The sequence below is a fragment of the Lasioglossum baleicum genome, chromosome 5 (assembly GCF_051020765.1).
Source record: "Lasioglossum baleicum chromosome 5, iyLasBale1, whole genome shotgun sequence".
In the NCBI taxonomy this organism is placed as follows: Eukaryota; Metazoa; Arthropoda; class Insecta; order Hymenoptera; family Halictidae; genus Lasioglossum; species Lasioglossum baleicum.
Genome location: NC_134933.1, coordinates 17,207,654 through 17,230,590, shown reverse-complemented (window position 1 = coordinate 17,230,590; position 22,937 = coordinate 17,207,654). Strand labels below are relative to the sequence as shown.

The 22,937-nt window shown below is 48.2% G+C and overlaps 2 protein-coding genes across 4 annotated transcripts in view; both read left to right on the top strand.

The window, feature by feature from the left end:
- The first annotated feature begins 957 nt into the window (after positions 1-957).
- Positions 958-20,162, top strand: Otd2 (homeotic protein ocelliless). Of its 3 annotated transcripts, none has more exons than XM_076423254.1 (7): positions 958-2,249; positions 10,478-10,809; positions 11,392-11,543; positions 13,410-13,594; positions 14,523-14,643; positions 15,401-15,610; positions 16,472-20,162. In XM_076423254.1, exons 2-7 carry the CDS (start codon positions 10,569-10,571, stop codon positions 16,568-16,570), a joined length of 1,008 nt encoding a protein of 335 aa, XP_076279369.1. In that variant the 5' UTR covers positions 958-2,249; positions 10,478-10,568; the 3' UTR covers positions 16,571-20,162. The 3 variants fall into 3 exon arrangements, with proteins under 3 accessions (XP_076279369.1, XP_076279367.1, XP_076279368.1); XM_076423252.1 differs by having other exon boundaries at positions 961-2,249; positions 10,478-10,824; positions 16,472-20,160; XM_076423253.1 differs by lacking the exon at positions 958-2,249 and having other exon boundaries at positions 10,541-10,824; positions 16,472-20,161.
- A 1,435-nt stretch (positions 20,163-21,597) lies between these two features.
- Positions 21,598-22,937, top strand: part of LOC143208610 (tyrosine-protein kinase-like otk) — a 48,104-nt gene continuing 46,764 nt past the window's right edge. The window contains exon 1 of the mRNA XM_076423148.1: positions 21,598-21,897. Within this exon, the coding sequence (XP_076279263.1) occupies positions 21,858-21,897 (40 nt within the window). The 5' untranslated portion in view covers positions 21,598-21,857. The remainder of the gene's footprint in view (positions 21,898-22,937) is intronic.

Below are 22,937 nucleotides of genomic sequence, written 5' to 3'. Positions count from 1 at the left end.
TGAATGGGCCGGCGTGAATAAAGTGGTTGCATGTTAGTATAGGTTTATGGAAGCAAGCCGGTTTTAGCTACGCTAATAGCATAGTAATGCTGGCTGATCTTTTCGAAATCCCGTAAGAGCATTAACCGCTCGCACGTGAGCAAGTTAAATTGCTATGTTGTGGGTATACGCCGGCCTATGTAGCTATCACCTGGCTACAGAGCCTAACGAAAGGAGGAGTGTATCACAGCCGGAGATCGATGTTTCGCAGAAGGGGTGGGAGAGAGAAAAAAACCGGTAACCCGCCAAACGGGTGCCTTCTTCCGCCGTAACGAGATTAATCGAGAACGTTTCAACGGATCGAACGATGACGAGAGAGAGAGTGGCTCCTCGAGCATCGTTATTCGCATCGTTTCAACGTTAATCGCCGCGAAACGCGTCCACCCTTCGCGGCGGTAAATCGTGCAGAGACCGCCGATCTTTCTCCCGAGTTCGATCTGGACGAAGGTCCCGGGACGTTGTTGACAAACGGGGAAAGGATTATAAAAAGTATCGTGCCATGCGGGGCCATGATTCGAGGAACTTTTCGAAGATGGTCGATTTTCGCGAGGATTCCAGAACGAACACCCCCTGCTCGAGTAATAGACAGAGAAGAATATCAGTCTGCCCTATTATTTCTTTGAATACAGCCGCTTCTCTTCGCCGTATGGTTTGTTCGGAAGAAACGCGAAGAGAGAAAGGGAAAGGAAAAGGGAAATGGGGGAAAGAAGGAGGGGGAAAGGTGAACGGGGGTGGAGAGAAACGGAGGCGAGTACCGGTGCTGGAATATATTTTTAGAGACGGACTGTACGTGACGTCGCGCGTCGCGTCTCGTCGGGTCGCGTCGCGCGCTGTCGCGTCGAGCAAGCGTTGCCATCGCGGCTGGTTATGTCAGTTAGGTTGGTTCGCAGGAACCAATCCGATTGGCTCCCCGCCAGAGTGAACCGGCCTCGACGCTCCTCCTCTCGCCACGCCGACTTTCGACGAGCAGTCGCGGTTCAGCAGCATCCACGGGTCGGTCTCGCTCCCTCCTGGCCCGAGCTGGGCTTCGTCTGTGTCTGGTCTTCCCTTTCTCCTTGTTCGCGAGGGCAATTTCGCCGGTTCTCTCCCCCGTTGTTTCTTTCGGTACGCGCAAACGCGACACGATTTCCGTCTCGTTCGGTCCAGGTGATCGGGAACCGTCCTCTCTGTCCGTTCGTCGTTCCTCCGTCGTTCCTCCGTCGTTCCTCTCTCTGCCATCGGAACACTGTTGTGTGCCCCTCTCACCCTTCCTCTTCACTCCCCCACCCCCTCGGTTGCGCCTCGTCGGGCTCTCACGCACCCCAACCCCCCGCTCGGCCGGTTGGTCGCCTCCCTTCGACCCACCCCGAAAGATCTGCTCGCGAGCAGGTCCGGTCTCCCTTGAAGCGGAGCGGAGCGGCGCGGCGCGGCTCGCCGAGAGCCGAGCGAGCGACGAACGAGCGCGCGCCCCCCTCGCGCATAACCCCTCGGCCAAGAGAGCGATCCGTAACAACTAAAGTTCTCGTGAAAAGTTGAGCTGGGCTCTCCTACGCCCTCCTGCTATAATAGCCGCCTAGCCGCGCGGCGCTCGCTGCTCTCTCTACCTACCTATCTACCTATCTACCGTCTATCCCTGTCCATCTGTCCCGGGTCTGTCCCACATCCCGCACACGGAACATCGAACGCGGAGAGCAAGACAGAGACAGACCTACGGACCGAAACGAGAACCCCGAACGTGCGAACGAACCAAGAGAGAGAGAGAGAGAGAGAGAGAGAGAGAGAGAGAGAGAGACAAAGACGCGCGGATAAACAGAGACGCAGCGACACAGTCAAAGAGAGAGAGAGAGAGAGAGAGAGAGAGACCGTCACACGCGGAGAAAGAGAAAGAGAGGGAGAGAAAGAGAGAGAGGAGACAGTGTGTGTGTCGAGAACAGAGAAGGAGAGAGACGCGGACGGATTAGCGAATAGAATAGTCATTATCGGTCTACATATCCGTGATACACACTCTATCGGTTTCGTCGAGTCGGTAGTGCGAAACGTCGCGGCAGTAGCGGCGAGCGTGTGTGCCGTGCGACCAACCTAACCGGATACCTAACCTTCGCTTTCGACCCTGTCGAACGCCACCGGCGCATTATCAGGCCCGACCTTGCATCCACCGGGACGACACCTCCGCAAGGATTAACCGCTTCGAGACGAGGAATATCGCCGACAACGATACCAACGAACCAACGGTGAGTACTCTATCTATCTATCTATCTATCTATCCATCCGCCGTTTGACGTTTGCGCGGCGAACACCGTACCTCTCCTAGCCGACAACCACCGCGTGCGCGTTCTACTTCGACACCGCCGCCAAATCCCGGACAACGAGAACTGCTCTACGCGCTCGAACAAGTCGAGGAAACGGACGACGAGGAACCTCCAGTGCGCGCCCCGATCTGTCAAAGTGTCGCGATATGTTTACGGTGTCCCGCCGCGCAATCGAAAGCGGGGGTTGAACGCCGCGTTCCGGTTCGCATTCGCGACAACCATCCCCTGGGTGGCGCGTAAAATTTCCGTACAACTCCGCGCAATTCCGACAGTTCCGCGAGCAGCGAGACGGATTCGTTCGGTATCGACGCTCTCGTATCGTCGGTGTCCAAGAATCGTCAGCGACGCGCCTATCGATCGGATGTTTACTCGTTTCGTAACAGTGAGCGGGCTTCCCTTCGGAGAGCACATCGCGGAATCTTGTGTTTCGCGAGTCATTTGTTCGCCGCTGTCGGCGATACTTGCGCGCAACAACGACGATCGCGAGTGGTCCTCCGAGCCTTGCGCCGGTAATCATTATTATCTCTAGAGTAATTCGTTCCCTCGGGATAATTATCGCGCGAGCCCTCACCGGGAAAAGGGAAAGCTGCAACACGGTAACGTCCTCTTTCGCGAAATTCGATGGTGCTGGTGGCGGTGGTGTTGCCCGCGCGACTATATTTTCCGGTAAACGAGAGAAAAAAGGGATGAAGCGGGAGAAGGATGAAGTGGCGGAGGGTCCGGAGAGGGTGAAAAAAACCCGAATCAACCGATATTCGAGCGCTCCGATGCGCAAAAACCTCGGAAAATTCCGGAATTTAATCGACGAACCGTACGTACGCGCGGCGGTAGCTTCTATCCGGCCGCAGGGAGAACGTACTTATAAATTTACGGACGGGAACCAACGTCGTATTCCCCCGATATCCGCGAGGAACGACCAACGAATCGCGATTATTCAACGGGACGCGCGACGTCCCTGGAAAACGAGCGTTCTCCACGAAGCAGCGGCAGGTTCGCATTTTTCTCGGCGAGCGAAAGCATTCACGGCATTTCTTCTCGCGCGGAGCAAACGATACAGTGCCGTTGGGAAAAAAGTTAATCCGGTGCAGTCTTTCGCGCAAGCGTCGATGGGCGTTTTATTAATCGCAACCGGTACCGTGGAGCTTTTCACTGCCGAATGTCCGTTGTCACGTCCGTGGCTAAATAACCGCGCGAGTCTGCCGGGGAAAAAATTTAATCCGCTCGTATTTCTTCCCCGCATCGCCGTTTTATCGAGCGATTCATAAACTGCATCTATGCGAGCGCTTGCACTCTCGAACGCTCCGTTCCGCGCCGATTCGGCTCGGCGGCTGCTGGAAGAGCGCGGACGTCTCGCTGCTACTGTCGTTCCACGCCGATAAGACGTTTAGATTTTCGACGTGCGTTCACAGCGTTCGCGACTCGACGTTTCGGAAACGAGCTCTCTCCGTTCGACGGGTCGCGTGAACTTCGATGGGAATCTCGCGCGAAATTCGGTCCGAAAACGGACCAGCGTGTCTGCGTAGACCGTAGACCACGGTAGACCGTAGACCGAGAGAGTTGGCCAGCAGGATTTCCACGGAAATAATCTGCTTACGGTAATCTTCTTGGCTTGCCTCCCTCCCGGTGAAGGTCCGCCTTCCACGAGGAGGACCTTCGTCTCCTCGTCGTGTATACGTGACGGAGCGTCCTTCGCGGAAGCGGAGAACGCTTCGAATCCTAGTCGGTGCCGGGTTTCCGTATGCTCCGGCGGAAAACTGTATCGTTACCGGTTCTTCGCAACGTCGATTCCTGCAAGAATATCCTGCGACAGCAAATGGCATTTCCGGAGAAGCCCAGGGCCAGATAACCGTTCGGCGAATACAGATCCGACTGGTCGATTCTCGACGAGCATGTACCGATTCGACGACGACGAACAGAGCTTTCGAGGAAGGAATTTATCTGGAGAGAGGTTCAATTTTCGAGAATTTGTGCCGGAGGGATCGGTTCGCGCGGATATCGTCCAGCAACGACGTTCGAGAAAGGTGTTACCGTGTGTGAAGAGTCTGAAAATGGTGCAGGACTCGATGGTGTGCGGTGGAACGAACGACGACGGGGTGGTCGTCGCGAACCTCCGGAAGAATCGACTCACCGAGATCGGCTGGACGGCGTGCCTCGGGAAATTTGTTCGATCCTCGGTACGGCTCGGAAGACAGAGATAGAATGAGTTCGAAGGAAGAAAAGAAACGGTGGAACTGGAAGAAAAGAAAGCGAGTTCATCCCTCCTGCGGGGTAGAGGGTACGGTGCGGCGCGGTGAGCGAGCACCAGCCCACCGGCAGAATCTTTTTTCCTTTGAGTCGAGAATAAAAACTAACTATCCGAGTGAAAGAACAACCCCTGAGAAGGAGAGCTGTATACGAGTATACACGTATACACAGGTACCGCGGGTACAAATACAGAGACGCACGTATACACGGTATACGTATAGCCCATGGCGTTTCCACGGGAATTAAGTTTTATGCTCAATGAACGCGCAACAAAACACCGTGAGCTCCGAGAGCGAAGTTGCAATTGAATGCGAGAGAGCTCGGCGAAGAAACGTTTCCTCGTGACTACGCGGATGCCACTTCTTAGCGGAGGCATTCAAGTACGATCACGGTGGTGGAAGACGCTCGTGGACAGGTTTTGTTCCGTGGAAAAATCCGCCCTCGACTTTCGAGTAGCGGGACGCGACCTTCTTTCGGAAGAGGTTTCGTGGAAGCGGAACGAATCAAGGTTCGACAGCACCCTCCGCCGTTTCGGGGTTTCCTCCGCGACGTTATCGCGACATTATCGCGACGCTCGTTAGGAAACGATTTGCTCGTAGGGCGGAGACGCCGAGAGACGTCGAGATGTTCCGCAATAAAGATCGCGCAGAGGAGACGCAACGTAGAAACGCGTATTTGGTAAAATCGGTTAATTCTTCGCAAGTACCCGCTGTGGATTTTCCTGGTGCTCCCTCTCCCTCTCTCTCTCTCTCTGCTCTTCACGCACAGACAGTGCCCGACGTGCACGGTACACGGCCATTGTGGACTCCGGGAGCGAGAGTGTGCTTGCTCTTCAGGAACAATGCGGTTGTGTGCAAACACTCCTGGAAACAATGCAGCGGGAACTTAACTTTCCGCGGATAGCTCTGCCCGTAGTCGCTCCTCGCGCACCAGAACTCCGAATAGAGCTCCGAGGCAAATTGTGCTCGCTATATTTCTTCCTTGAACCGCATCGGGGTGCCTCGAAATTAAAATATCGCCCGCTACGATTTTTCGGCTGACTTGTTCGCGTTCTGTACACACTCCGGCGAGTATATCGTTCTCCTCGCGTGGTGCGCGATATCCTTGATTTTTCCCTCTGCTTTTCTGGAAACCGCGAGTCTTGCTCGGTCGCGACCCGATCGAACGTCGGAATCGATTCGTCTCGAGCAGTCCCTGCCGCCCGTGTCTCGTAACACGGTACCCGGAAGGAATGCGAGAAGAATTCGCAAAGAAACCGTCTGATTGGTCAGGCGCACACAGTCGAGTCACACGCATTCTCGCCATTCGCCGAGAAGATTACCACCACTGCTACTTCAGGTGTATCGCGTCGCGTGACGGTGAACTTCGCTCCCTTGTACCGCGTTACGAGAAGCGCGCGGCTAGTATTTATCGTTTATTGGTGCGCGAGAATGCAACTGGAAGACGTCGCGCGTAGAATCCTCGTTGTCGGCTCGCGCCGGGTGGTCGCGTAACGAATTCTTAAGCGCGGAACCGGCAACCCCCAGAGACGCGGAGAGCGAGGGCAACAGCGAGAACACGTGGTACGCAATAATGGGGATTTAACAGTCATTAGGGACAACGTGCCGGTATATACGTCGATTGGTAACGCAAAGTGTTTGCAATAGGGCCGGACCGGCGAAGGGCTAAGGGTGGGAGGTGGCTGGTTTGCAGCGGGAGATCGATTCATCGGGGGTGGAAAAGGCAGACCAGACCGTCTCTGTCTTTCTCCGACTCTCTCGACAGGTTCTCTCGCTCGCTCGCTCGCTCGCTCTCTTTCTCTCGGCCTCTCCGGTACAGCAGGCTCGTAGACAACTCGAGTGTCCTCGAGGGGCAATCGAGTGGCGACTTGGGCATTTTGTCCACACTTGGCGGCCTGTAACAAGTGCATTGTCCTGTGCGCCGAACTGCACAAAGATAAAGAGACTTCTGGCAATAGGCGGCCGAAGAGGATTCTCGAAACGCGCGCGCGTCACTCCTCCCCTCGCAAACGCGAACGTTTCGATTCCGTGGCGGGCTTTTAATATCACGGCAGTGTAAATAAGTGTGGCAGATTCGCGGTGAAGTCTCGGCCACCCTCGCGCTCCCTCGTTCCCGACCACAACCGCGGCTTTTTCTTCGTGAATCGCGCGTAAAACCCCCGCCGATATCGAGGGGGGCGGCTCTGCTCCCTTTTCTCTCCCTCGCGAGATATCGCATCGCTATCGCTACATCGCGGCTAGATTCGAATTAAATGTGCGGTTCGAGCGGGCTCGCCGTTGCGCACAGTTTTCCGGAACGCAGGTAAACCGCAACCGCGAGTCTCGTCGAAGAGGCGAACCGACCAAGAGAATCGAAACACCGATTCTCTGATGCAGTGCAACGATTGTTTGCCCATTTCTCGGTTGCGCACCGGCGCGGCTGTAACGAGTGCTTTGTGGTTAGTGTAAAGCGCACGAGTGCGCAAAGTTGGAGAGATTTGCGCCCGACTTCCTCCACGAGGACCCTCGACGAAGAAAACGAGAAAAAGAGAGAGAGAGAGCAGAGCGGAGTAGAGGGGGAAAGAGCGGGGCCGAGAGAAAGACAGAGATCGAGAGAAAAAGAGAGGGAAAAAGCGAGCAGCCGCTCTTTCTTCGTTGGCCTTCTTTTCATAGCGAGCCAAATTTTAATATAGCCAGCCGGGGTAGAGAGGTCGCGGGGAAGCTCGCGCTTTATGGATTCTCTTTCATCGAGCTGAAACTTCATTTCGGAGGAAGGATCTCTGGCCAGGAACGCAATTAAACGGTAAAATCATTTGGAGCTAGATTGTTTCGAGCCGTGGCGACTCTTTGCGCGTCCACCTGCACCTATTCTCTCGCCGTTCAAACTTTTCTACAATTTGTTCGCGCGATAACGCCCGACACACGATCATTGTGCGACGCGAGTCCCGTGTTTTACGAACCGCGACGAATCTGTGTTCCGGAATCGGCTACGGAGACGATAGAAGTTTCAACGATAACTCAGGGGGACACGATACACCGTGAGAGTCGAGTAGCGGTCGAGAGGCGACGTGGGTGTTCATCCATGTTTGCGCGGAAGAACTTTCGCTCGAACAATCACAAGAGTACCCTGAACGAGCGCGCCCTACGCGTGGCGTCGCGTCTTTCATTCGAAACTCTTGGTTCCGATGCGGGGACCGACGTGAAAGGAGAACAATGCAGTATCAAAGAGGATTTATCGATGCGAAATTTCATTCGACGCTGGCGAACCGTCGAATCACGTACCGCGGCGGTCGAGAAGTTTGGTCTCCCGTTGGACGCTTCATCGCGCCTATCCACAGTGCTACCGAATCGCCAAAACCTGGGCGAAACCTCGAAAATGAAGTTTCCACTGGAGGCCGTTGTTTGATTGGGTGCTCAGCGAATGACTCTACGGAGAAGCTAAGACACGATGGTCTTATCATTTACGCATTCGAAGCGGTCAGAGTTCAAATACTGCCTTCAATCGTCACGCAATTCTCGTGTCAGAGTGCTCGGTGCTAAGTAAATAATTTGAAGAGATCACTCTTGCTAGCCCGACCAACGTTTAGGAATGTCTTTCAGAAAAACTATCAAACTATTTGCATTATGATCTTGCATGGTATTTAAAGTACACGAGCAGTGATAATAAAAATTCACGAGTTAAGCAAAATAAAGAATCTCGATTTTTTGTAAAATGCCAGATTCACGAAGGCATGAAATGAAACACCCGTGCGCCATGTTGGATCGGCCAGTTTGTTTTTAGAAATTTTAAAGTCTGATTCTTGATCAGCGAACTTGAAAATAATGAATAGACTGCGGAACTTTATGCAAAATAAAAAATGTTTGCATTGATTGCAAGACACAGGAGTCAAATAAAAATTTCATTCTTCTTTTATTTATCTAATTAAGGTGAACCTAATACACTGATGGCCTTATAAATATTTTTCATATCTCCACTGTTTTAAATTGTACGTACTCATTTTTGTCATAAATGCATAAAATCCGCTGTCTAATAATGAATGATAAATTTTCGACGAAACACCTAGAAACGTGTTTAGGATTTGGCGATTGGGGACCACCGTTCACCTCGCGTCTCGCGATTGTTATTCTCGTACGAGGTCTTAATCGCTCGCAACGCATCGCGCCGGTGCCAGCCGCGAGTCATTTCGGAAACACTCGGTCCGGTCGCCTTCTGTCGTCATCCGATTGTTTTTCGCGCGACACATGTTAATTACCGGGGCCGATTAGCCGTCTCTAATCCGAAACATGTGCGAGGCGAGGCGTCCGGAGGCGCCGGAAAACAACGGAACGTCCGAGCGCGCGAGTCTAGGTCGTCGTCGTCGTCGCGACGCAGATGTGGAACGTGCAGCCGAGAGAGATGTAATAAACGGGAAGGCAAATAAATTAATAAGTAATCCTCGGGGGTACGAAGGTGCGAGATCGAAAGGCGAACGGAGCGGGGCCGATAGGCCGGGACACGACGTTCTTGACTTTGTAATCGGAGAGGATAAAACGCGGCTTAAGCGGCGGCTAAACGCGAAGCGGAAAGGCTGCGTCGTGTACCCGAAAGCGGCGAGGATTGTCGTTCCCTTTTTCTACGTGGTTCTCGATTTTCGGCGGAGTACAGGAGAAACAGAGACGAACAGAGAAGGAGAGATATCGCGTTTTGGGAATTAGTCTCGGCCACGCTCTGTTGTCTACGAGGGGAACCAGAAGCGAGGAGAGGAGTACGGGCTACGGACGGTTTTCGAAAAGCACCGGAGTCGTGTTGCATCTTCCTCGGATTATCCCCCGCAACCAGCTGCCAACCGCGACGCTGTTATTTCCATCTTCCGCGATCGGTTTCGATATTCGTATAAAGTACCCGCGAACTTTCCATTATCCTCCGCTTCCTTTTTCGCAGCTCGGTTTTCTCGTCGGTGAAATTTTAGTCGAACTTGTTACAGCCTTGAAATTCCCTCCGCCGATTTAAATTGCCGTCCACGGATATCGAGGTACTTGCCGATTCTCCAAGTAAAGGTGATATTCCATCCATAATCTGTCGCGTAAAGAGGACGCTTTTTCTAGAGCGAGTCGCGCGCAACTGCAACTTGCGCGACGAACACTGCCAACAGAGAGTAGCCTAGTTTGAAAGTTTGAACTCGGTTCTCTCAATCGTGTTTCGAAAAAAAACAGAAATGCTTGCTGCGTTAACGGTCGTGCCGATCGACTTCGATTCGTAAACTCAGTCCAAATTAAGCTACTTTATTCTACACGTACGGCAGAACTTCAATCATTCGGGCCTTCGATGTCTGAATCCTTCATTGTTTGAATAGTTTCGAGGCTAAATATCAGACTACCGATCCGTATGGAAATGACAATGATTTTTATTATAATATGCGCTTCAATAAAGTGTGGAAGCATCCTTACAATTTTAACACGTTGCATGCGGGTATATTTCGCCGCGGACTTGCGCTACTTACTAAACTTCTAGACAGAAACAATGCAAACCGTTGCATGTAGCAACACAAACGCCATACATATGTACTTACAATGTCCATCGTATTTATACAATACCCGCTCTCCAGCACAAATCTACTAAATACGTGCTTTTACGTAAAAGTAGTTTCCTGCATGCAATGTGTTAATAATTGTGAAACAAATTATCTGAAACCGGTCACTTAACTAGCAGCGGTAGGTTTAGTGCTGGCTCGATTAACATATTATATGATATATGGTTTATAGCATAATTCGCAAAGGATTTAGTTCAGCACTGGAACTAAGTAACCGTGATCCACTGATTAGCTCGGATAATCGACGTTCTACCGCATTTTTGAAAACGAATATTCGACCCGATACTCTAGATTAGATCTATCGTGATGGTTGGGAGCGTGTACGAGGCTGGAGATAACGTTCGATTTTGTGTTTCAGAGGCAGTGGGTAATTCGGAGGTGCGAAGGAGGTCGTAGCAAAAAGGCCGCGGGGCGGGGGGGTGGTCGTGGTGGGGGCCGAGGGGGTGGTGATGTGGCCGAACAGCCTCGGCGGTACTTCCGGCTGCAGCGGGGGCGCCGGCGCCACCGATCTCGGGGGCCTTGCCGCCTCCACCACCTCGGCCTCCGAGCTTTTCGGGCCCGCCGCGTTTGGCGCGTCCGCGGCCGGCCCCTACGGTGCCCTCAAGACCAACCCTTACGTGAGCGCGCTCGGCATGCCGCCCATCGAGGCCTTACACTCCACCATCGGATACCCCGGTTGCACTCCCGCCGGTGAGTCCTACTACTGTGAGTGCCCCTTGTCTTGTACTATCATACATATCGTTGGGAGCTGGCAAGTTGTCACGGAGGCGGAACGGCCGCGGCCCTGCCAATCACGGATCGTGTCACCTGCCGAGCTCTCAACGATACAGTGGCTGACGAAAATAAAAGACCACTGTTCGAAGAACCGTGACGCGTAAGAAATTCTAAATTGCATATCATTTAAACTCTTCTTCATTATCTTAACACATTGTACGCCAGCCTGCGTTATCGTGGGGCTTTATCGTTACCATACGCACGCATGTTTCGAACGTTTCTAGTCATCAGTTATTCTCTTGGATGAACAGGACACGGACAATGATCCAAAATGAATTGGATCCACCGTTCCTCTAGACGTCAACATGTTATTTTACAACATTCCAATTAGATTTTCGTATTTGTTATATCTTTGTCGTCCTTCGGGGCAAAAGCGCGACAAGCAAACAGCGGTCTCTTACCATCGCCGACCACTGTACATCTACGATACGCGATTTACACGATCCTCGCGACATCCGAGCGAAATCTGCAGCGAATCGGTCGAACCCTGTGTTACAGGTAACCCCAGGAAGCAACGAAGGGAACGGACGACGTTCACGCGGGCGCAGCTCGACATCCTCGAGGGCCTGTTCTCCAAGACGAAGTATCCCGACATTTTCATGCGGGAGGAGGTGGCGATGAAGATCAACCTTCCGGAGTCGAGAGTGCAGGTATGACTCGGCGCGTTCGGTCGGATCGCGGAGGTGAGACGTTGGTGTTGGTTTCGTCTATCGAGAAAAAACCGTAGGGATACTCTGTTCGGGGTCGGTGTCTCGTTACCGAGGGGAAGCAGTGTTGGCATGTAGACAGCACAGTCCGTAGACAACATCGATTTACCGTAACGCTCGTGTTTCCTGAATAGTGGTATTAACCAAGTTAGAGTAGTTCAGCCCGTGAGCCGTTGACGGCTACGGCGCCGCTGCCGCCGCCGACGACGACGTTGAACCCGTATCGTTCGTAGCCTATTGTTTCCTGTTTGAAAAGCTCGGCTTCAACGCCTCGAAGAAGAAAATCTTCCCGAACGGTCTCGGCCAGGCGCCATTGTGCGACACAAATAGGAAACTCCGGTGACAAAGGTCGTTCGTCGATACAGGACGAATCGTGGAATCGTTAACGTCCGACATCGTCACGAACGACTTCGTGTCCTCCGAATCGACTTTCGAAGCCGACGGGGTCCGTGAACGTGGCCATGCATATTCCACCCTCATCACGAGCGGAAAAGGGCGCATCGCATCCGCAATTGCGGGCCAACACACCTGGCCCCAGCCCCGTAAATGAAATGAATAGCCCCGGGCCAGACCATAGTCTTGCGCACGTTCGGCGGCAGATCGCCAATTGCAAAACCGGAGGAGCCTTCTCCTCGCCGCGTTATGTCGGTCGTTCGTGGCTTGAACAGTCGCGGACAATCGTGTCTCTGTATTTAGAAGTTCTGTCGGAGAAGAAACGCACGATGTCCGATCGCTGCAGCAACGACTGCGAGAGTTTAAACGACGAACGACGCGAGACTCGAGCGCGTCTCGAGGAAAAGGCAGATAGTGTCTCCGGGGACACACGGACGGGGTTCGACCTGGAGAATTCGCGAGGAATACGTACGAGCGTGTACATCGAGAAACAGCTTCAGTGGAAGAACGCGCGCGGGCTGCTCGTGTCGTTCCCCAGAAAATCCGTAGAAACCCAAGCTCACCTCTCCGCTTCTAACATTGATCGCGCAGGGCTTCTCTAGGCTCCTCTCTCTTTCTCGCCACCTTCTCTCCCTCTCCTCCTTGCTCTCGCTTCGCGCGTCCCTCGTCTTCTTCTCGCTCCGTCTCGCTCTCTCCCTCCGCGGACTCGGTCTCTTCCTCTCTCTCTCTCTCCCTATTTCTATCTCCATTTCGCGTCCTTCTCTCGAGGTCGTTCTCGCGTTCTGGAAATCTAGGAGGGCGAACGATGGATCGAAGGACAAGCCGAGTCTGTTGAATGTGTCGCGCAGAAATCCGGAACACAGAGTGGAAAACCGATTTTTGCGGAATTTTCGTGTCTCGCGGAATAACGCGCCGAACGACGGGATAATTAAGGTTATTGCTCGATTCAAGAGTCGCGTCGTTCAAAGCAAACAAAACTGCGGGAGAAAGTTGGCGGGCCGATCGGTCGGCGCGTTCGATGTATTCTCGCAATTTCGTTAGCTCGATGATAACGCAAACATCGAACTCGCACAGGCTTCCGTCCGCGTTGCCGAAGTCGGCTTCATTGGTAATTGATAGTTGCGCCGCCGGCTCCGCGCGTTTCCTTATAATTGGCTATTATGCCGGCTTTATGAAAGCTCCGCGCAGCATTCCCGCTGCTCCTATTCCACAGAATTCGATACCAGTCGCGTTCGAATATCGGGGCATAGATTGCAAGCGGCGTTCGATCGCTTACACGTTGGAATAAAGGGTCCTCGATACGGCGACGCTTCGCTTCCGTTACCACGTATGCATGCGAGCACGATTCGATGACGAGATTCATCGAGCTGACGAGAAATAATCGTTGATATATCCGGACCCGTTGTGCATCCGCAGGTATGGTTCAAGAACCGTCGAGCCAAGTGCAGGCAACAGCAGAAGCAACAGCAGCAACAACAGGACAAAGCACCGAGGTCGAAGAAACCCTCGGGGAATCCGACCAACAATCCGCCCTCTGGAAAAAGTCCTTCGATTGCTACCACGCCCACGCCTGCCGCTGCAGTGCCTGCCACAACACCCCTGTAAATACCAATTTGTTAATATCTACCTTCTCACCTGGGAGGTCACATTACAATTTGTCCTCTCGTCTCATTGTCGGCCACCTAACCCGCTCCGACAAAGATCGAGGTTTTACGATGACGTCTGCTTGGATCCGTCGAGAGCATTCAAGAGCTTTAAACGTTTTCAAACCTCATTTTCTCGCCTAAAGTCAGTCGTTCTGTCTCGGTTCATTGGATCCGATACGATTCCGTATGCGGTTGACGTGTTTCCTAACTTATTTTGCTTGAAAATTGAATAAAACAAACCGTAGAAAAAGTCTTTCAGGTTTCAGTCTTTTCCAATGCAAGAAGGGCCTATGCCATCTTCAGCTGGTTTTTATTATTGCAATTCACCAGGGTCCAAAAATAACAGTTATTCTAAAATTTTCTACAATAAAAATCATTAATAAAAAGTTGACTATTATTAAAATTTAAGATAATGTACACGAAATATAAAGAAAAAAATTCGGAGAACAAAATGATCAAAAAATATCGATTTTTATACTTTTTGGTTACAAATAACAGTTATTAGTGTTCAAAATAATTGGTTCCTCCTCGATAACAAAGCAGTTATCGATGAGAGAAGTTCATTTCGATCGCTCATAACAGTTATCAATGGAGTAAGCCTGTGAAATTCATTGTGAAGGTTTCGTACAACAAGACGAATCAACAGACCACAAGAACAACACAAAATCTCTTTGTTTGTCACATTAAATTTTGATCGTTGCAATTAATTTTACGAATAAAAAATTTATAGGCTCTTCTTGCAGAAACCCATTCAAATAGAGACACGAATGGATCCAAAGTACATTTTGTCGTGTCGATTTCATGAGAAATATTGTACGAAGTAGTTGTGCATTTAATTTTATAGCTTCGATTTATATGTGTATGGATCTGTGTGTTTTTGTAGAAGCGGAGGCACAGGCGGATCGGCAGCCAGTTCACCGGCACTCCTAAGGGATTCTCCTCAGTACAAACCACCGGGAAGCGCGACCAGCCTGCTTCTAGCGGCTAGTACGACACCGCCAAGTGTAAGTCTCCATTCCAACATGTTGTACGATCTTCGATACGATTGTAATCGTGAAGCTATGTCCACACGAGTAACATTTCGTGGCACTTCTACTTTTATTTTATGAAGTAGCTCGATGTTGCTTCAGTGTGGACATGCCCTAGTTTCGCTGCATATTTCCATGCACATTATAGAGTTAAAGTATAATATATTAAATGTATAGTAACATACAACATGAATCTAATGATATCAAAAACAAAATGATATAGAAAATCTAAGAATATTTCTGTATTGTTTTCAACGTAAGGAGACTATTAACCCTTTGCACTCCTTTGTCGAGTGTGACTCGACATTAGAGAAAGAAAAATGTAGATGAAACAGGTTATATGTATTTAGTTCTTCCTTTATTTGTTTAATTGTCTTATTTTTTTAGTTAAAAACAAATATAAGTTCCACAAATATAAATTACAACAAAGTTTGAGAGCTATATTTAATGTAATTAGTACACAAAAGTGTTTCAAATAAGTAGCAGTCAAGGAACTGTCCTTTGAGGTAAAGGAACTATGCTTTCAAATAAAACACAGGGTTAACACTAGAACTACCGAGCACCAAACACATACAGTTACTCGAATTAATATTCGAACGCTCTAAAAAAGACGATAGCTTTTTTAATATTGTCTAGCAGTCTATTTATAATTGTTCGAGAATACGTATAAGGGATAATCTTACCTTAACAGCAATATAGATAGAACTTGAAGAGAAAGCGTCGTATGTTTCAGTTAGGGGGCACGGTTTATAGCAGTAGCGGTGGCAGTAGCAGTAGTATCTGGAGTCCGGTAGCAGCGGAGAACGGGGGTGGATTTCCAGGTGACCATCAGAGGTTAGCGTGGACGACCAACACAACCCAGCAACAGTGCTACCAAAATTATTCCTCCTACTACACCAACATGGATTACTTGTCACCCGCGACGCATCAACTGAACGTTGTGGTGAGCGAAATTTACACCGCGACTCTTCGAACCCTTCGCGGTATCATGTCGTGCCAGACATTGATTTTTGCTCGAGTGGTTTCTTATTTTACTGATTTCTATCACATTTATCTGTAATACCAGAAGTATAGTATGTGAGAGCAGTTCTAGTATTTCGCAACTGTTCTAAACGAGTTAGTAAAATTCCATATAGGAATGTAGTTGAGCTAGGGAGACCTGTCCAATGAACGAACATTTGCATGTTTGTTGAAATTAGTATTAGCAAAAAAATCGTTATTTCCTTTGCTGAGTGATATTTGTATAAGAAGGCTGCGGCATTGTACACTTCTTGCATTCCAAAACACAATTCTGATGGCTGCAGGATTACTAATAGATGACGTTATTGTGGGTGACTTATTAGTTCACAATGAAAATTGCTGTTGCTATTGAAGGTTCCATTGAAAAGTGTTTAATCATGTACCATAGATTTTTCAAAATTATGCAATAATCACCGGTCGGTAATGTATTAAGATTATAAATTAATATATTAGCAAGGAAAGAATGGACATTCAAAGAAATTCTGTAATATTTTTAGAGGAAAATTAATGAATTGTTGAAAGAATAAATGCAGTAAATGGGTACTCGGTTGGCTGAAATGAAAAATGGGTCAAATCATTAATGAATAAACATCGATTTCTAATTAATGAACAGAGGTGTCCCAGTGAATGATTCAAGGTGGTCAAGTTAGCTGGGACATCCTGTATGTGACACACCAAGTTCTGGAATTAAAAGAGAGGAAACTCTGTTTGGACCGCAATGGGTTAACATATGTCTGCCGCTGTATTGGCGGCCTTGTTTAACAGTAGACGTTTGTTATTGTAGGACGGTGGAGGAAGCGGTTTGGACAATACATGGAGCAAAACGAGGGACGAGAGCGCTTCGTCTTGGTATTACAACAGCGGGTGGGGCGATCGGAAGTGAATCGCTCGAATCGAGTAAGACGAAGGCTATGGTACAACAAAGCTATGGTACATATCATCGACAATAGTTGGCGAAACGGACTCCGAATACGGAAGTCGATGGTACTCGCTGTGAACGCGATGGCGAGCGCGATAACGAGATCGCGAGACATATCGTTGAAACGCGACCGTGCGTCCAGCCATCGACGGGTCCTTTACTTATTTCCTTGCGTTCGATAGAACCCGCGCGTAGTCGAATTTTTATCGATGTGTAAAACATGTATTTGTTCCTGGAGTACATTAATAATGGTGAATATCGTGAGTCGAGTCACGGTGTCCCGGTAGTATGTTCGAGTTCTAAGTTCCGATTGTTAGGTAACGTGTATCGTACGATAAGCAGGGAAACCAATTTTACCCAGCGTTCTCGCCCAGTTGTCTTTATTCAAAACTACGAGTACATATCGTTGTCCGTGTTTCTTCGGGATTACGTTTGCTCAATACACGTTGCATCTGTGTTATCGGTCGACCTCGAGTCGCGTATCGTTTTCCTATTCTTACGTGCAATTTGATAACTAGACTGCGGATCTTTATGCAAAATATAAATCTTCTACATCTGTCGCAAGAAGTGGCACTTACGAATTTCTGTCTTTCTTCGGTAATCTTGCAAGCGACATTACACACGTGTAACACGCCGATTTTAACGAAATTTATACGGGATATAGTTTGTTGAAAAATATTTGACATGTATTTTCTTTTTGGCTACTTACATTCGTATTAAGGGGGTGAAAACCCCTATTTTTGAGGATCTAGGACAATGATTTGTGTGTTTTCGGTCGAAGAATATAGTTATATAAAAAGATTTCGGAAAAAATTATTTGTTTAGTCAATATTTAAAAAATTCACATTATACATATATTTAACAATTATTGTTAGATGACACAAACAAAGAAATTCCAGAAATACGTATCCCCTATTTTGGTCTATAGATTATGTACACAAAGTTGTATAAATATCGATAAACAGTTGATAAGAAATATTGCAATGAAAAGGTGAATTCTTTAAATATTGATTAAACAAATAATCTTTTTATGACTACATTCCTTGATCGAAAACTATACAAAAGAGAAAAATCATTATCCTAGACCCTCTAGTTCCCAAGATATTAGCAAAAGTAGGGTTTCCACCCCTAAATATGAGGGCTGTTTTCACCCCCTAGACAAGAATCATTGCAGATGAAAAAGATACGTGTCAAATATTTTTCAACAAACTATATCCTGCATAAATGTCATTACAATCGACATGTTACATTTGGATAATGTCCCTTGTTAGTAGAACGAAAACAATGGTATCGACACTCTCGAATTCTTTTATTAATCTTTCCACAGTTTTGACTGACAGCTATTTTTATTATAAATGCATAAAATCGGCAGTCTATCCATAACGTGTCTGTAACCGTGTCGAATAGAGCCGACCGATATATCCCGTTGTCGATGACGCACCCTAGTAGCATTTGTGATTGGCCAACGGTTGGGAGTTGACTGGGATATGGTTGATGATGCGGATCTTTATGCAAAACAAAAATTGCCTGCATCGATTGCAAGAAAGGGAAGCCAAACTGGATGTTATTTCTTCCCTTAATGATGCTAATAGATGAGAAATCATACCTTTGTTGAAATAGAAATATTTTATTTTCGAAATTCTATATCTTATTTAAAATACTATTTTCCTTAAGCAAAATAAAATCTAAAATATTAAATAGTATTTGAAATATTTGTGTTTCGCCAAATAATGCCCACCTCTGCTTACTATGCAGGTGGGTCCAGGTTCAGGTCCGACGTGTGTAATTAAGCTTCCCCCTCTTCCCTCAATTTTTACCGTGGAAATACATTGTTTACATGTATATCATTTAAGAAATATTGTAAAAATAATGACGTTGGCCCACCTACATCAAAAAGCCGACATTTCCTACGTTTGGTCAACCAATATTGCAGCCGAGGCCCAACAAAATGTCAACCATAAATGCTACTAGGGCAGTCGTCACGATCGAAACGGAAAAGAGGATCCACCGAGAGGCGGAGAGACCACAGAAATTTTTTCAAGGAGGAGAACGTTCTCGGTAGATAGTGAGAGGAGGATAGTGAATAATTGTTTGTACATTTCTTGTTCGTTCGCTAAGCGCGTTTCCTTCTGCGCGTCAACATGACAAGTAGTGTTGCACGCGACGCGCGAGGACGTCTAATGTCTCGGTGGAACGTTTATCAATTTTTTAAAACTGCAAACTGGAACGAAACGATCGTCTGACAACGCGCACGTCTCGCGTCTCTCGAGGCAGAGAGCTCCGCTGTATATAATATAAATAGTCGTGCGCCGTTCGAAAGAATCAACGTAGTTAGTCGGAATTTTCCAGGACGCGACCGCGTGGAACACATAGTCCATTGCTACCTTCTTCTTCGAGAGAGAGAGAGAAAGAGAGAGAGAGAGAGTTTCTCTGTCCTTATATCTGTGTGCGCGCACGCGAACACGGGAGCACACGCGACATGTACATAAAAAAAAATATATATGTTATATATATACATACGAGACACGTTGATCGTCTGTGTAAATATGTACCATTTCACTACGACGAGATTCTGGATCGCCAGGAAGGGTTACGCGAACAAACTTGGTGTCGCATTCGAGACGTTCTCAGTTTCGTTTCGTTTCGTTCGCTGTACTCGTGATCGTGCGTAGACCTCTCTCGATCCGGAATAAAGACGGATTCGTATAAATAAGAAAATCCAAATGTTTATTGCGATTGAAATTGGTGGGTAAACAATTTTCTAAACCGTACGAATACGTTGTTGAGTGACTGGGCTCGACATTTTTCTTCGCTCCAGATCGTGATCGCGATCAAGATAGAACAGATCCTTTCGAAAATGATTTAGAAGCGTTCGCTTGTGTCCTGATCGATTCTCCGTCGCATAGTTTCATCAATCGTTCCATGGAACTGTTGCATACGTTCCCGAACGAGTATCGGAGGCTGCAACGTTCACTGGTCGATTATAGTTCGCGCAATCATCGGATACCGCGTCGCTGACATTCCGAACGAAATTAACTGGGCTTTCTTTTCACGCGTTGGCGGTCTCCATGATACGCTAGAGTCCCCGCAATAGTAGATAGCGGATCTTTATGCAGAATAAAAATTGCCTTGATCAAGTCTGATAGGCAGAGGTCCAATTAAAATGTTTTCTCTTTTAATCATTTTAATACGTTGAGAAGAACATTTTCACTGGTTTACATCTCATCTATACATTTTTGTCATAAATGCATAAAATCCGCAGTCTAATCAGCGCATACAAACAGACATTTTCCTTTGCGCTAACACACGCTCCACGAACGCGAGCAACCGTAGATTCTGGAAAGATCCTGGAAGCGACAATGAGATCTATCCACCAATACGTAAAGCGAAACAAATATATAGTAAACGTAGGGACGTAAGTAACGTGACTGTTTAGGTTGTTATTATAAATACTATGGAATAAGATACTGCAACTACTGGAGAAGAGAACAACGATGTACGTGTCATAAGATGTATGAAATAATATATCGAATTTGAATTGTACTATCTGCCGCGTTCTTTTATTTCGCCACGTCTTCCGTGGTCACTGAAAATCCATTCGCGGTTACCTGTCCCTCACTCGCATATAAATCCGCGCATTTTATTAAAAATCTTGGCTGAACTTCCGAAAATCGGTCGAAAATTGACCTACATTTTTGCACATAGCCTTGTTTTGCATCGAAAATTCGTGCCACTTTCTTCGCTATGTATATTCGAAAATGTCGAACAAACATGACAGCGAAACTCCAAATCAGTAGTACAACTCAACGACAAGTTAGACGGGCGTAATTTTTTGCGGAAATCAGTAGTATAACTGAACGGCAAGTCGGACGACCGGGAAAAATTGGTGGTTCTCAATAAATATACAGGGTGAGGCATTTAAATGGGAACACCTAAATATCTCGGTTATTATTAGTCGTACAAAAAATCTCCACAGAACAAAGTTGTACTGTTTCAAGGGGCTAATTTGATGATGGTAAAAATTTTTCTCAAGGTCATTTTATTTACAAGATTTCAAGGTCATCGATATTTTTTTAATGGAATGAGGCATTTTTTAATACATCAATCGATGCAGCTGGACATTCGTTATAAAAGAGGAGTCATAAAATCGTCGTTATAAAAACGTAATTATTCGTTCCGTAACGTAGCGGTAAAACGCTCAAACTACTCGCCGATTCCATTTGCGGTTTCCTACGCTGGATGGCGCCACCATACAATTCCTGCGAGTAGTGGTTGTCGATTATGTAAATTTCTATTTTATCAACGTTATCAATTTTCTATTTTATCAATAATAAGAAGCAACGAATACATAAGTGACTATTCAGAATGTGTCCAAAAATACATTAACATAATTTACAATTAATCACTATTACTGTCGGTAGAGTAGAAAACTGATAGTGTTGATAAAATAGAAACTTGCATTATTAGCAGTCGCTATACATCATGCCTACCATCGCCATCTAGCAGAAGAGATTAAAATTCATCAACTACAAGCTTGGGCGTTCCGCCGCTGCAGAAAATGGCGCTGTAAATCGGCACAAGCAGGCGGCGCCATCAAGCGGAAGAATTCCTAGAACTAATTGGCTAATAGCTTGAGCGTTTTGCCGCTATGAGGAATGGTGCTATGACGTACGCGGTACCTTATGACGTAAACGGCGAGAATCATTCACGCCGTTGATTCTACTTTCTTCTTTGTTGAAAAATGGATGGCAGACTGAAAGAAGAATAGCCGAAGCACAATAATAACGTTGAGAAATAATTCGAATGATTTAACGAGCTGTGTATTAGCAGAAAGAGGGTACTCCGGTTGAGATTCGATTCGTCGGAGGCTGTGCTCGTTCGGTGATTGTACGATTGGATGGTGGAGGGATCTAGTGTCGGCAGCCCGAGTTTGCCGAGCGGCCGTGAACCCTTTGATCAGGGGCTGGCCTGGTACAGGGGTCGCTACGAAGCGGCGTGGGTTAGTGGCCCTCAGTATCGCGCGTCGCTTCGAGGTGTATGGTTGCCTGAGGTTCCGTTTTTTCAACGCGTGCAGTGCGTCGGCAGATTTAAAAACCGTTTAATCGGAACCGCAGAGGAATACCGTAGAATGACGGCAACGTGAGGAGTTGCGAATTTTCGAATTCGGAATCGTCTTCCACGCCCGAGTTCCTCTAAAACTCGTGCATACTTCCGTGTCGCGTGCTTCCCCATACTTGGACACTAAACAAGGATGCGGAGTCTGGAGCTAGCTGCATTTCTACTCGGCCTCCGTGAGTATTACACGTCATGCAACGGCGCGATGCCACACGATCCGCAGGATTCTTTTGTCTTCCTGGATCCCCGATCTATTGTGATCCGTAGCAACGAATTCTTATCAAGTTATTCGGTCAACCGGATCGGCAAAGTGGCGAAAAGCCTGTGAGCAGGAGATGTGCTCGGGCGCTATGAACTGGGTTTTGCTTTTCTTGTCCGGATTGTTTTCGGCGAGGCCGGCGAATCTCTGTGTACTCCGTTTCTTTCTCGACCGCGCTGTAATTATGGTTAATTGGGTCTGGCTGCCGCAACTCCAAGACAAACGGCCGCTTTGAACAGTCTCGGCTCTCCCCTACTTCATCGGAGCCCCTTTTCTCACAGTCCGTTGCGATTACTCCGACTCGCGTTACTCGGATCGCTAACGATCCTAGATCGTTTCGTCGTTCTCGCAGGCTGTACCGCTTTCGGTTACTCAAAAGTAACGAGCCGACGAGTCTCGTTCGACGTTGCCCGCCGGATTTCATCGATTCCCGGTGAAAAGTTCGGAGCGCACGTAATTTTTTTCGTCCCTCGATGGAATCCCTGGCTTCTCGGCTCTCTATGAAAACGAGCGGAGAGGAGAGAGAGAGAAAGAGAGAATCGCGGGATTAAAGCATCCAATTGGTGGCGGGAGTATACGCGATCGTTGGATCCGCTCGAGAGTGTTGCCAAAGCCGTATCGATGGCCCTTTAACACGGTCGGGCAATTCGGCGGACCGATCTGAAAAGCGGCTCGGCGACTCGACGACTCCAATTTGCAGCTGGTCGGTCGAATCGCTTGAATCGATCGTGTCGATCTCACGTGTGCACCGTCCTGAAAGTCGCAGCGGCTTCGATGCCGGTGATAGTCTCGACGACGACGACGGTGATGGTAGTGGTGATGGTAAAGGTGGTGTGGCAGTCGGGTGGATGCTGGCTACGGCCTCACTCCATCGTCCATGATGCCGGCCGGTTACCCACCGGTGTGCCGCGTCTTTCCCTCTTGCTCTCCTCTCTCTCTCTCTCTGTCTGTCTCTTT

Bases quoted from the DNA above. Each gene is read 5' to 3' on its own strand.
- Otd2 (XM_076423253.1), top strand. From the start codon at position 10,569: ATGTGGCCGAACAGCCTCGGCGGTACTTCCGGCTGCAGCGGGGGCGCC. The intron at 10,825-11,391 runs GTGAGTGCCCCT...CCTGTGTTACAG, and splicing joins CGCCGGTGAGTCCTACTACT to GTAACCCCAGGAAGCAACGA. The intron at 11,544-13,409 runs GTATGACTCGGC...GTGCATCCGCAG, and splicing joins TTCCGGAGTCGAGAGTGCAG to GTATGGTTCAAGAACCGTCG.